The 15067-nt window shown below is 45.4% G+C and overlaps 1 protein-coding gene across 1 annotated transcript; it reads right to left on the bottom strand.

Moving 5' to 3' along the window:
- Window positions 1-1516: 1516 nt before the first annotated feature.
- Window positions 1517-5594, bottom strand: LOC143290326 (allatostatin-A receptor-like). Its single transcript, XM_076599678.1, has 3 exons — window positions 5361-5594; window positions 2827-3095; window positions 1517-2167 (listed from the first exon to the last, which is right to left on the bottom strand). Exons 1-3 carry the CDS (start codon window positions 5592-5594, stop codon window positions 1585-1587), a joined length of 1086 nt encoding a protein of 361 aa, XP_076455793.1. The 3' UTR covers window positions 1517-1584.
- Window positions 5595-15067: the final 9473 nt, after the last annotated feature.

A 15067-nucleotide genomic window follows, 5' to 3' on the forward strand; every position in this document is an offset into this window, starting at 1 on the left:
GCAAATGAGGGTGAAATGAGGATGAAATTTGAAAAAAAAAAATCTAAATACAATTACAGGAAATTACTTAAAGGACTTTGTAAAAGAGAAGTCGTTAAACTGACAAGCGAAACAACTGATAATGAATGCAAAAAGTCAAAAACATCAACGTTCTCAGTCACTTGTGAAGACACTTTCCTGTACATAAGGCTTCATCAAGCTACAGTAAAAAATTATATGCTTAATTGTCAGGTTACTAAAGCATATGCACTTGACATTAGAGAGAGAGGGAGAGAGAGAGAGAGAGACAGACAGACAGAAAGAGAGAGACAGAGGGACAAATGAGAGAGACAGAGACAGACAGAGAGAGAGAGACAGACAGAGACAGAGACAGACAGCAAGACAGAGAGAGAGAGAGAGAAAACAGATGAGAGAGAGAGAGAGAGAGAGAGAGAGAGTCAGAGAGACAGATGAGAGAGAGAGACAAAGACAGAGAGACAGACAGAAAAAGACAGAGAGAGAGAGAGAGAGAGAGAGAGAGAGAGAGAGAGAGAGAGAGAGAAACAGACAGACAGAGAGAGAGGCACCTACAACATCACCCCCCCATCACAAACGCACGCACGCACACACACACACACACACACACACACACACACACACTTGCTGATTTTCCACTTGATAACAGAACCAGTGAAGGGAACCCAGCTCCATGTAAGCCATCCAGGAACTGTCGCCCAGTTCAGACCGCACAGAGTGCTGTAACTACAGACGCACGCCCGAGTACAGTAACAAAGTTCACCTGCTCCTGCTGCAGTCAGAAGATGCTAGCAAGAGGCGACGAAGAAGAAGAATACTATATTTATTGATCGTTTCATGTGGAAGAACACTCGCAGCTGATGATCCAACTATGTTCGAAACACCGACTGCTGTAGATTGCAGGTGCAGTTGTTAAAATGCCAGGTTATTGATTTTTTGGAGGTACAATTCCGAACGAGTGTTTAACAGTTGTATCATGTCCGACAGCTAAAGAGCTTCCTAGCTGATAGAAAAAAAAGATCCCTCACTCACTATGTAAAATGCTGTTTGAACGATGGAAAAGATACAGAAAGTAATAATAATAATGGTATTTATACAGCGCTGAATATTGTTCATAAACAAATCAAAGCGCTTTCGCACCAGTCATTCACACGCATGCATAACTCTAAAACTGTAGAAACTGAAAACAAGTTAAAGGCAGGGAAGGGAGGCTATTTTGGGAAGAGGTGAGTTTTAAGGCCAGACTTGAAAGAGCTGTGGAGACTTGACGTAGCGAAAGAGGAAGTTCATTCCAATTGCAAGGTCCAGAGACAGAGAAATAACGGCGGCCAACAGTCGAGCGTTTGAATCTGGGTATGCGTAAACAGAGTAGATCCGAAGCCGATCGTAGTGAGCGAGACGGAGTGTAGAGGTGAAGGCAGCCAGAGATATAGGAAGGGGCTGATTTGTGAATACATTTATAACATAGAGTGCTGATGTCATTTGCTGTTGGTTGTTTTTTTTGTCCAAGGGAGACAAACTGGCAAATTACACGACCACAACCGAGTGAGGTGGCTAGCTGTCTTGATTTCACGGAGAACAATGGAACAACTCTTTCAGCGTTTTCCTAAACCTGGAGCTGAGCACGAGATAAGCGAAAAAGTTGGAGGTCGAATTCACACACAAAGCAGGGTTGACGAGCATCTGATAGACCGAGATGAAAGTATTGTGGTATTTTTTGTACACGTAGAATTCGGGGAAGAGGGAGTGCATCACGGCGACACACACCTCCACGGAGAGAACCATGGCGTACACAACGCAGAGAAACAGTAACATCTTGGTGATCTTTCCATCTCCTGCACCGTCCCCCTTCTCCTTCACACCCCCCGTCATCTGTGATCGCTGCCGAGAAGCGTGACGTAGATGACTGATGGTGATGACGCAGCAGGTGGTGACGATGACCAGGTAGACTGGCTTGGCGATGAGAGTGAGGAAATAACAGATCCGGGGCGCCAGTCTGCTGTCCATGGGGAACCATGGAGTTTTAGCCACGACAGCGATGCTTCGGTTGGTAGTCGGGTCCACTCTCCACTGAACGGTGAAGGCCAGGAAAAAGATGAGGTGGAACATGAAGGGGATCAGGTAACACAGGACTATGGCCACCACCATCGGTCTGTGAATAGCAATTCACAATCAGAAGAAACAGTTCAGGTTTATTTTGGAAATGTTGGAAATCTAGAGAATGACACTGTATTCATTTATTTCATTGAAACATCACTGTTGTGATGAATGATGATATGAATACTTGAATATTTATGAACACTTTCTTACTTTCTTAGTGCCTATCCTCGGTCAGAGACCAAGCTCTAAGCACTTTACAAACACGGGGTCATTTGCACAACAGGCTGCCCTACCTGGGTAGAGCCGACTGACGGTTGCCATGAGGCGCTCATCATTCGTTTCCTGTGTCATTCAATCAGAGTTCAGGCACGCACACATACACTCAGACATACATGGTACCATTTCGAAAATTCTTTTGAGACAGTATCATCATCAACATGATCATGATGATCACCACCACCACCACCACCATCATCATCAACAACCAAAACATCATCATCAATGACTACTTATGAGCACTCCTACCCCCGAAATTTTGTGAAAATAGTTGACCATCATTAGAATCTGTCTCCCCATATTTCTTTTAACGTCTTTCTGATATAAAAGAAATATCATTAACTACGTTCTTCTTAGGGGGCTGCGTATCTATTCCTTCAGCCTATTCCAAAGTTCTTCATCTCAGTCCCTAGTAATCACGTTCAGTAGTTTTACCTGTAGGTGAGCAGTCTCCTCGCCTTGAGTGGTATGACGACAGACAGACATCGGTCCACACTCATGATCATGATGAGGGAGCCAGACACAAAAGTGGACCAGTCTTTGATTGAGGTCACCTTCGCGTCCGTCACTGCGGCCCAGTTATAGTCGTCAATCTTGTCCGACAGGTAACAGCTGGGCACGAAGAACAAATGACTAGCCATGTGGACGAGGTCAGCCACTGCCAGCCAGAAGAGGAGCAGGTTGATTCTGTCCGAGAGACCTTGCTGAAACAGCGAATCACACATGCACAGTTGACTCGTGTGCCTTCGCACGCAGAGGATCAAAACACGCACGTTAAAGATCCTGTAAGCCATGTCAGCGTTCGGTGGGTTATGGAAACAAGAACATACCCAGCATGAACCCCACTGAAAACGGAGTATGGCTGCCTACATGGAGGGGTAGATAAACCAAACTGTCATACATGTAAATTGTTACATGTCTGAGTGTGTATGTGTGCGTGGCTGAAATCTGATTGAATGACACAGGAAAGGAATGCTAAGAACCCAAATGACAGCCGTCATTCGGATCTACCCAGGTAGGCAGCCTGTTGTGTGAATGACCCCGAGTTTGTAAAGCGCTTAGAGCTTGGTGTCCGACCGAGGATAGGCGCTATATAAGTATCGATATCATCATGATCATTCACAAACGCCTTAATATAATATGAAATCAAGCTCGTGGTGAACACATTTTTAGTGCACCCCTTCAAGAGCTCCGTGAGTCTGCAGCATTCCCATTACCGTGTGGGGAAAACTTGCTGTTCGCCGCGGAGTCTGAAGGATGACGACATACCACGATGTCACCAATGGTACCACTGACGTCATAGTCGCTTAGCAACGGACCACTTTGACTTGCCAAAAACAACAACACGTCATTCATGTATAGAACATGCTTTTTACGTATTTGAATATTAACATACTATGCTCCTGCATTAATCTGTGGGTATCAGTAGGAACGATCACAACGGTAAGCAAAATAAACACACACTTTGTTGGTATAACAGAGGCATATAACTTAATAAACTAACACATCCCATTTCCAATATCAGCGCACGTAAAAGAACGGACAGCAACAAAAGGGTTGTCTACGGCAAATCTCTGAAGAAAACTCCATTCTGTTGAAACAAATACACTTGGACGCAGAAAAAACAAAGGATGACGCTACACTGTTGAAACGCAATATATGAAAGCGACATTTGACTGCATATTATCATCACTGCAATGCCAATACAATGTCGCCCTACTCATGACTAGAAAGATGATCGCAGCAGTGAATCAGTTTTGACCTACGGAAGGAATATTTCGCAACATCAGTATCAGTATCAGTAGCTCAAGGAGGCGTCACTGCGTTCGGTCAAATCCATATACGCTACACCACATCTGCCAAGCAGATGCCTGACCAGCAGCGTAATCCAATGCACTTGGTGTGTGTGTGTGTGTGTGTGTGTGTGTGTGTGTGTGTGTGTGTGTGTGTGTGTGTGTGTGTGTGTGTGTGTGTTTATAGTTTGTTGTAAGTTTACTATTCTAATAGATATTGGGTTTTATTCATGTGATAAGCTGAAAACCAAGCCCTTCGCACGAACCTGAAAATCTAGCTACTCACGCACGATATTCCTTTTCTTCTTCCACTTAACGACCAACATCAGTATGCTGATGAAAATTGTCGTGTTGTGGGAGGTTGCTGTTGGGCGCAATTTAGCTGGGCTACCGAGGGATGTTCTGTTAACTGATAGGGGAGATGGGGCGCAGTCCACTGGTGTGTTCACATCTCCAGCTAGGCCAATCCGGCTACCGTAGCGGTCCCCGGGAATACACCCGACCGGTACAGCCCTAGCCTTCTACGACACTACTTACCAGTGAAAAAAAAGTGGGGGTGGGTGGACTTGCTGGCTGGTGGGGGTTGGGGGGGGGGGGGGCCTAAACATTGGAGAGTAGTGGGGGAGGGGGGGGGGGTGAGTCTGCTCTGTTGTGTCACAGGCAGGAGGCGAGTCTAGACTTGAAGCAGTCTAGCGACTCGGCTGTGACAACCTCCTGGGGCAGTGTGTTCTATTCCGGGATGGTACGGGGGAAGAAAGACATCTGTCTGTACTGCGTCCTGCAGGCAGGTATGTCGTAGTTGCAGGTGTTGTTTTTCCTGGAGCTCAGCCTGCTGTCTGATGGTGTTGGTAGGCTGACTGAACTGATGGAGATGAGACCATGGTGGAACATCTACATCATCTCCAGGCGATATTTTTTCGTCTGAGACTTGCAGAGGGTACCAGATGGGGGAGCTAAGGATGGAGCTGACACAAGACGTTTCTCGATGTCGGTTTGTGACCCATCTTGCTGCTCGGCGCTGGACCTTTTCGATGGCCTGCATGTCACTGGCCGTATAGGGATCCCACACAGATGCAGCATACTCATTGTGCAAGTGTCTGTGCGTGTTAACGTATTGATTAATAACGTGTCAGAAATGCGTCAGAAACTAACAACAACCAACAACAACCCACCCACCTTGAAGAAGACTGCACAGGAAACGACGTTGCCAGGAACGCCCAAGAACGCCAGCAGCTGACGAACATAGCATTTGAATATCGACCTGATGAGATACATGGTGTCGGAACTGATGAAAGGGTCAGAGTTCTCATAGGGCCTTGGGTCGGGAGTCGGTGTGTCACTGACGAAGTCTGCGAGCGACGCCACAGTGCTGGGATATGGGTCCATGTCTGGAGTGTGGTTGGTAAACATTACGGTTTTCGTTTCTTTCGTTCCACTCCCTGGGTGGTTAATGGAAGGAGCTGGGGATTAACATGTATGTTAATAAGCAGCTTAACTCACTCAGTACGGCCAGTCCTCTCTTCTCCTCTACACAGACCCCTCGGATGTCCAGTGGGTGTCTGAATGACCCAACCTTTAGCTTCCGTCGTCAGAATTGTGGTATTCTTTGTCAGCATTCACGTCTTCAGTATAAGAGCCTTCCGCTTGGAATATTTTGATGATGGTAATTGGGGTGAAACGCTGTTAACGTCGTCTCTTTCGCCGTTCGTATGGAAAGAGTTAATCTCTATTTGCTTGATCAGTTACACTTAATAAAAACTCTGTTTGATCAGTTACACTTGTCAAAACCCACTCTTATATAAAGAGGAAAAGACTCTCTGTCTGTCTATGTCTCTCTCTCTCTGTCTCTATCTCTGTGTCTGTCTATGTCTGTGTCTGTCTCTCTCTGTGTCTCTATTTTTTTTTATCTCTGTCTCTCTCTGCCTCTGTGTCTCTCTCTGTGTCTCTATCTCTAGGTTTCTCTCTGTGTGCAGTTAATATATACCTACGAACTTTAACAATTTCATGCTTAATTGTTTTCACAAGTGTATGCCTGCATGGGCGCACGTTGTGCTGTGTGTGTGTGTGTGTGTGTGTGTGTGTGTGTGTGTGTGTGTGTGTGTATGTGTGTGTGTGTGTGTGTGTGCGTGTGTGTGTGTGTGTGTGTGTGTGTGTGTGTGTGTGTGTGTGTGTGTGTGTGTGTGTGTGTGTGTGTGTGTGTGTGTGTGTGTGTGTGTGTGTGTGTGTGTGTGTGTGTGTGTGTGTGCGTGCGCGCGCGCCCGTGTGTGTGTATTTCTCTATTTCCCATCCTCTACCGTCCCGGCTCCCCCCCCCCCCCACTGCACAAGCCATTGCTGGAAAGATGATATCTAATGGGAAATAAATCAGAATCATTCATCTGTCAGCTCGCTCACAGCATTGATTATTGTTCCGAACACGAGGTAAAGCTCTCTCTGTGTCTCTTCCTTCTCTCTCTCTCTCTCTCTCTCCAGACAGACAGACAGACACACACACACACACACACACACACACACACGCACACACACACGTGTATATACACACACACACACATATATATATATATATATAAAACACACACACACACACACACATATATATATATATATATATCTTTATTTGTGGACACAGAGATAGAGATAGAGAGGGAGGGTGCGGGGGGTGGAGGTGGGGGGCGGTGGGGGTGGGGGGTGGGGAAAGAGAGTTCCGTGAATGGTTTCCATCAAAGCGGCACTTCTCATATATATATATATATATATATATATATATCTATTAGGGTAGGTATGCCTAATTGCGAACGGTCTAGTCGAAGCGACCAGCTCAACGTGTGTACTGTAAAGATAACATGTCGTACGATAGTCAAACGTATTTCTTTTGTTTTGTTTTTTAGAAGGCTTTCTCCGACTGGTTGCACCAGGAAAAGTTCGTCTGCTCATTCTTTTCAACGTTTTGTCGAGGTTTGAAATAGCAGGCGTACCTAGGTGAGTCTATTTGCGAACGATGCTGCACAATTACTGAGCACTCTCAAAAGGACGTGTTTGTGTGAGGTGTGGGGTGCTTGTGTTTAAATGTCTGTCTGTGTGTTTGTGTGCATGTGTGATCAAAAGCAACAATACAACAGTCTGGTGCGATATTCTAATGATATCTTATGTCTGATGAGTCAAAGACCTGCATATGTTTTAATTGTCTACATGTACCCGAATCAATCGTTCGCAATTAGACTTGCCCGTTCGCATTGACTCACGTCAAAATATCCTATGGTCTAACTGCAAACGACACTATTTTACAGATTCTTGTCAGAACTGGCGTTCTGATCTGTCACGAATATGTTTTCTTGAATTATCCCAGCACTGGTAATGAGCATTCAACATATCCGATCAAATCAACTATTTTAAACTGTGTCAAAGTTCAAGTCCTTCAACTTGCTATGCTTGATTGTAGAATTTTGAGATTGTAACCTTGGTCGGCAATGGTGCGCGAAGAGAAGAAAGCGCGGAAATAGCCAGAGATAGCTGGTTCTTGAAAATGGATATTCATTAAGGTATCAGATAAAGGTCGAAGCAGACGGTAAATTGTGGAATGCAACCGTGAAGAACGCTTCGAAGTGGGGCTGTGTACGGATCGTTCGCAAGTACACGCTGTTGGCAATTACCCGTACTACCCTATACACCGCGTGCAACCTTTAAAGAACAACAACGTGTTTCTTTGTTTCTGCTCCCAGTGACAGTCGGGAGGGATTTCTTTTCATTTCAACTTCTTCTTCTTCTTCTGCGTTCGTGGGCTTCAACTCCCACGTTCACTCGTATATACGCGAGTGGGCTTTTTACGTGTATGACCGTTTTTACCCCGCCATGTAGGCAGCCATACTCCGCTTTCGGGGGTGTGCATGCTGGGTATGTTCTTGTTTCGATAACCCGCCGAACGCTGACATGGATTACAGGATCTTTAACGTGCGTATTTGATCTTATGCTTGCGTATACACACGAAGGGGGTTCAGGCACTGGCAGGTCTGCACATATGTTGACCTGGGAGATCGTAAAAATCTCCACCCTCAGATCGAAAGTCCAACGCTTTAACCATTCGGCTATGGCGCCCGTCAACTGAAACAGATCCTGCCTTTGGGTAGAAAGTGTGTGTGCGTGCGTGCGTGTGTGTGTGTGTGTGTGTGTGTGTGTGGTAGTAGTAGTAGTTTTCCCTTGCAACACCTGTGGGAAGTGCTGCACATCCAGAATCGGCCTCTTCTCCCATATGAGGACACACACCGACAGATAAGCCTGCCTGCCTACTCATCCGTCGGACCGACGGGAGACTCCATCAGTACTAGTAGTATTAGTAGTCTTCAGTTTAACGTCTTCCACTTTAAGTGATATTAGACGAAAACAATGGCTTGTGTGTGTGTGTGTGTGTGTGTGTGTGTGTGTGTGTGTGTGTGTGTGTGTGTGTGTGTGTGTGTGTGTGTAAGGACAAGCAGTGATGTTCTAAGTTCTTACACTTGTTGCGTTCTTTGTGAAGGCGGCCAGTAACCCCGTCGCCTCGACACACCATCAGATGTGGTGAAATAGAGAGGAAGGGAGTTGTGGATGGATTGGGAGCGGTAAGAGAAGCATTGAAATAAATCAGTATGACGTCAGTGTCCATCAGTGTGCGCGTTCTGGAGGCGAGGAAGAACACGTTTTTGAAAAAAAAAAAATCAAAAAAAAGAAAAATTATTTCTTTTTGCAGACTGTCTTCAGGCTTGTCCGGTCCCTGAACTGAGGACTGAAAAGGAAAGCCATGTAATTCGTTTCTCATTTCGTTTCATTTATTCATTTAGACTGCTGTTCATCTGAGATGATGATGATATTAGACTGAAAATAAATGACGTTATTATCATTATTATTGTTGTTGTTGTTATTGTTTTGTTGTTGTTGTTGTCGTTGTTGTTACTATTCTTCTTCTTCTTACTATCATCATCATCATCGTCATTATTATTATTATTATTATTATCATCATCATTATCATTACTTAGAAATCATCATTTCTGAAAATCAATGGTAGGGGGGAAGAACCAATTCAAGTGAAAAAAGAGGAAGAAAAATGTGGAAGAAAGCCCTGAACAAGATTTATACGTGATCAGAAAAAAAAATTGTATGAATAGTTATCCAGTGTTAGTATCAAACTTTAATGGACCAGTTTGGTGGGTGGCTTACTCGCTGCTGCATATATATATATATATATGATAGTCAGTCGTGTCCGACTATGGCCATCAGAACAGCAGAGGAAGCAGCTGCTGTCCCGACTATCTGGGCTAGAATTTGATTATAGTGGAGAGTGTCTTGCCCAAGTTACATCCCCACTCTCTCGGCCAAGAGGGTTTTAGGACAGTCGGCGTTGGGGTGGTTCCCAAAGGCCAACTAGCCCACAAGGCTGCAGCACTAAGAGCCAGTGCAATTTTGCCTCCTAGTTTGAGAGTCATAGTCCTTCACAAAAGACTAAGCTGTAAATGGTTTCCCATTGACTGGAGAAACCATTGATAATACAGCTCTCACTTTGCTGTTGCCCCAAATGTAAACTTATGTCAATCTGTGATATAAGCCGAGTGTTGGGCCTACGCTGCATACGTACACACCTAACTGCCCCTGCCCACAGCAGTGGTCACCTCACCTCACCTCAGGCCCATAACTGCAAAGTAGTCGTTGGGGGAAACCTGAGGACCGCAGACGCAACCTCCCTTCTCCATCTGTCTCTGTCAGCAGCCGCCGGCAGCAGCTCACGTGTATGGAGTCCGGTCCATTGTTTGATGTTCTCATGCCAGTTCTTCCGCTGTCTTCCTCTTCTTCTCCCGCCCTCGATGGTGCCTTGCATGATTGTTTTGGACAGACAGGTGTGCCGAGTTTTGTGCCCAAACCATATTATCTTGCGTCTCTTCACAGTTGAAAGGAAAGGTTCCTGAGGTGCATAGGGCCAAAGAATATGATTATTGTATTGCATTTCTCTTTTTATCACAACAGATTTCCCTGTGTGAAATTCGGGCTGTTCTCCCCAGGGAGAACGCGTCGCTACACTACAGCGCCACCCATTTTTTTGTATTTTTTTCCTGCGTGCAGTTTTTTATTTGCTTTTCCTGTCGAAGTGGATATTTTTACAGAATTTTGCCAGGAACGACCCTATTGTTGTCGTGGGTTCTTTTACGTGCGCTAAGTGCATGCTGCTGCACACGGGACCTCGGTTTATCGTCTCATCTGAATGACTAGCGTCCAGACCACCATTCAAGGTCTAGTGGAGGGGGGCAAAATATCGGCGGTTGAGCCGTGAATCGAACCAGCGCGCTCAGATTCTCTCTCTTCCTAGGCGGACGCGTTACCTCTAGGCCATCACCCTACTTATGGTAGAATGTCTGGCAGAAACGACATACTCTTTTTCTCATATGACATGTGGTGAACATACTATTTTGAAATGCCGGCTCCGTTTTTCAGTGCTTTGATATGACGAATCTGGTATTGACATAAATACAGTGGAATCCGCCCATATGACGTATGGCGAACATATTATTATTAATGTGCAATGCTGCACTCTTTTTCTTTCGCCAACAAACCACACGATATACCGTTATAAACTGTCATGGTACCAGCCATTCAGCACTAGTGCCCAAACCGGCCTGGAACACGTGCATTCTCGGAAAGGAACTGAAGGTATGGATTTCTTGTCAATTGTTTGTCGCATCATGATATTGAAAGACGGGCGCACTAGCCGAGTGATTAAAGCGTTGGACTTCCAATCCTGAGGGTCCCGGGTTCGAATCTCGGTAACGGCGCCTGGTTGGTAAAGGGTGGAGATTTTTCCGATCTCCCAGGTCAACATATGTGCAGACCTGTTAGTGCCTGAACCCCCTTCGTGTGTGTACGCAAACAGAAGATCAAATACGCGCGTTAAAGATCCTGTTATCCATGACAGCGTTCGGTGGGTTATGGAAACAAGAACATACCCAGCATGCACACCCCCGAAAACGGAGCATGGCTGCCTCGTAAAAGCTCACTCGTGTACATACGAATGAACGTGGGAGTTGCAGCCCACGAACGAAGAGGAATAAGAAGAAGAAAACATTGAAAGGAGGTGAAGAGGCAACTCATACACACTCACTCACACACACACACACACACACACACACACACACACACACACACACACACACACACACACACACACACATATATATATATATATATATACATATATACATACATACATACATATATATTATATATATATGTATATATTGCTTTGTTGTTGTTGTTGTTGTTTTGCAAGTATCTTCCTGCAAGGGTCTCATCACTCAGTAGATATACTTAATATTCAAGAACGGTAATCTGAAGAAACACATCTCCTTGCTTACGGTCTAGTTTTTGTCACCTTTAATGACTAACCTTCGACCTAAAGGCAGGGAGATCTGTTTGTTTAGATGACTTTACCTAGTCATTTATTTTGGTAAGTCATCAGTTTTCAAGTGTCAACACTTTTACTACGGTACACACACACACACACACACACACACACACACACACACACACACACACACATATATATATGTATACACACACACACACATATACACACACACACAACATATATATATATATATATATATATATATATATATATATAGAGAGAGAGAGAGAGAGAGAGAGAGTATTTCTCCCCCCCCCTCACCGCCTCCCCAGAAGATGATGAACTGGAAAGCCAAACGTCCAAACTGCACGCGTATTATGTGTGCGTGTTTAGTTTAGATAAATAACACACGCACTAGGAATACGTGTGTGGCGTTGACCTTTCTCTTTCAGGGCTTATGTTTTTGAAGAAAAAAACAACAACAAATTTTTAGATTGTCTACTGTTATTTCGAGAATAAAAAAAAAGAGAGAGAGAACAGATTTTGCTGAGTACAGAGCCTGACAACATCAGTTCGTGGCACACCAACGCCATTCCTTATCCCCGTACCCCAACCCCAACAAACTCCAACACGGCAAGCGCTCCCATGGAGGCCAAAAGAAACGCTTCAAAAACACTCTGAAAGCTTCTCTGAAGGCCTTCAACATCAGCCACGACACATGGGAGCTGAATGCAATGGACAGACCAAAGTGGCGTTCAGCTGTCGACAAAGGCACCAGATCCTGTGAGGCCAACAGAATCGCTGCAGCAGAGCAACGCAGACAGGCCAGGAAAAGCAGTGCCAGCAAGTCCCCGACAACCGCCACCATCCCCTGTCCACACTGCGTCAGAACCTTCCGGGCGCCGATTGGCCTGATCGGTCATCTGCGCACCCACAGAGCCCAACCCACCCACCCCCAGGATGACTAGATGGTCCTTGTCGATCCCGACGGACGAACCACACAACCCAAACCCAAGCGTTTCCCCCTGCCCCCCCCCCCACCGCCCCCCCACACGCCCCCCGGACATACAGTGAAATAATGTCAAATTATGCAGCGCCTGTTTTGTATTTGTATTTGCATTTGTATTTGTATTTCTCTTTTTATCACAACAGATTCCTTTGTGTGAAATTCGGGCTGCTCTCCCCGGGGAGAACGCGTCGCTATACTACAGCAACCCCCCCCCCCCTCCGTTTTTTTTCTTTTTTGTCTCCCTGTGTGCAGTTTTACTTGTTTTTCCTATCCAAGTGGATTTTTCTACAGAATTTTGCCAGGAACAACCCTTTTGTTGCCGTGGGATCTTTTACGTTCGCTAAGTGCATGCTACACACGGGACCTCGGTTTATCGTCTCATCCGGATGACTAGCGTCCAGACCACCACTCGAGTTCCAGTGGAGGGGGAGAAAATATCGGCGGCTGAGCCGTGATTCGAACCAGCGCGCTCAGATTCCCTCGTTTCCTAGGCGGACGCGTTACCTCTAGGCCATCACTCCACTGTTTTCTAAACAGTGCGGTTAGTTAGCCCACACTTTTTCTCGCAACCCCTCTTCGTCCCCGCCTCCCCCCCCCTACTCCCCTCCCCCCCCCTCCCCGTTTTCTTACACACTGAGAGAAAGCGGTGGTGGGGTGGGGGGAAGTGGGGGTTGGGGTAAGCGTGGTCGTTCCCCTGCCACACTTTATTGACGGCTGCAATAGCCAAGTGGTTAAAGCGTTGGACTGTCAATCTGAGGGTCCCGGGTTCGAATCTCGGTAACGGCACCCGGTGGGTAAAGGATAGAGATTTTTTTTTTCCGATCTCCCAGGTTAACATGATTATGTGCAGACCTGCTTGTGCCTGAACCCCCGTCGTGTGTATACACACGCAGAATATCAAATACGCACGGTGAAGATCCTACAGTCCATGTCAGCGTTCGGTAGGTTATGGAAACAAGAACATGCCCATCATACACCCCCAAAAAACGGAGTATGGCTGCCTATAAGACGGGGTAAATAAACAAAACGGTTATACACTTAAAATGTTACATGTCTGACTGAGTGTGTACCTGGAAATTGATTGAATGATACAGGAAACGAATGATGAGCGCCCAATGACAGCCGTCAGTCGGCTCTACCCGGCTAGGCAGCCTGTTCTGCAAATGACTCCAGTATTTGTAAAGCCCTTAAAGCTTGGTCTCCCACCGAGACAGGCGCTGTATAAGTATCCATATAAATCATTTGTTCACTTAAAGAAAATAATGTTAAGAGTGAGTCACGAGACATACGGTTTTTGAATGGAACAGTGAGATGAATATTTCACAGTCACTTGGAGAGAAAGAGTCATTTTGTTCTCTTTGGGGTTTTTACCGATTCCGACAATGAGTTGCTGCTGATTGGTGGAATCGGCCTGACATGTGTAAATAACGCGAGTCTGTGTCATTGTTGTATGTTTCGGTTGTCCATGTGTCAATGAACATTAGTTCTTTTTTTATGTATTTATCTATTATTTATTTACTTATTTCGTTTTATATTATTCATTTATTCTTATTTATTTATTTATTTATTTTTGTTTGTTTTGTTTTGTTATTTTATTTTATATTTTATTTTATTTTATTAATCAATTAATTTATTTTACTTTATTTATTTATTTATTTATTTATTTTTTCTCAAGGCCTGACTAAGCGCATTGGGTTACGCTGCTGGTCAGGCATCTGCTTGGCAGATGTGGTGTAGCGTATATGGTTTTGTCCGAACGGAGTGACGCCTCCTTGAGCTACTGATACTGATACTGATACTGATAATGAGCATGTATGCATGTATGTATGTATGTATTTGGAGTGATGGCCTAGAGGTAACGCGTCCGCCTAGGAAGCGAGAGAGAATCTGAGCGCGCTGGTTCGAATCACGGCTCAGCCGCCGATATTTTCTCCCCCTCCACTAGACCTTGAGTGGTGGTCTGGACGCTAGTCATTCGGATGAGACGATAAACCGAGGTCCCGTGTGCAGCATGCACTTAGCGCACGTAAAAGAACCCACGGCAACAAAAAGGTTGTTCCTGGCAAAATTCTGTAGAAAAATCCACTTCGATAGGAAAAACAAATAAAACTGCACACAGGAAAAAATACAAAAAATGGGTGGCGCTGTAGTATAGCGACGCGCTCTCCCTGGGGTGAGCAGCCCGAATTTCACACGGAGAAATCTGTTGTGATAAAAAGAAATACAGATACAGATACAGATATGTATCTTTAGTGATATGGAGCATCAGGGAGAGGTAGTACCTCTGACGGAGGAACATGTCACGCTCTTTAGAGTAGTTCATCCGCATTGGTTCTCACCAATGGCTCCCCGTATCTGCTTGCATACAACAGCGGCCACATCCCAGGTGACTGCCTCGACTGGCCGGGCAAACCCCTAGCGAGGGTAGCCGACGTGTCTCAAACCCTCGGTGAGTTAGGGCTTGTCTACCTACACATGCGAAGACTGGATTCAGCGGACTTAATAATAATAA

This window comes from Babylonia areolata, chromosome 15, assembly GCF_041734735.1.
Source record: "Babylonia areolata isolate BAREFJ2019XMU chromosome 15, ASM4173473v1, whole genome shotgun sequence".
Taxonomy (NCBI): domain Eukaryota; kingdom Metazoa; phylum Mollusca; class Gastropoda; order Neogastropoda; family Buccinidae; genus Babylonia; species Babylonia areolata.

Bases quoted from the DNA above. Each gene is read 5' to 3' on its own strand.
- LOC143290326 (XM_076599678.1), bottom strand. From the start codon at position 5,594: ATGTTTACCAACCACACTCCAGACATGGACCCATATCCCAGCACTGTG. The intron at 3,096-5,360 runs GTGGGTGGGTTG...TCGCTGTTTCAG, and splicing joins CCTGTGCAGTCTTCTTCAAG to CAAGGTCTCTCGGACAGAAT. The intron at 2,168-2,826 runs GTAAAACTACTG...TGCTATTCACAG, and splicing joins AGGAGACTGCTCACCTACAG to ACCGATGGTGGTGGCCATAG.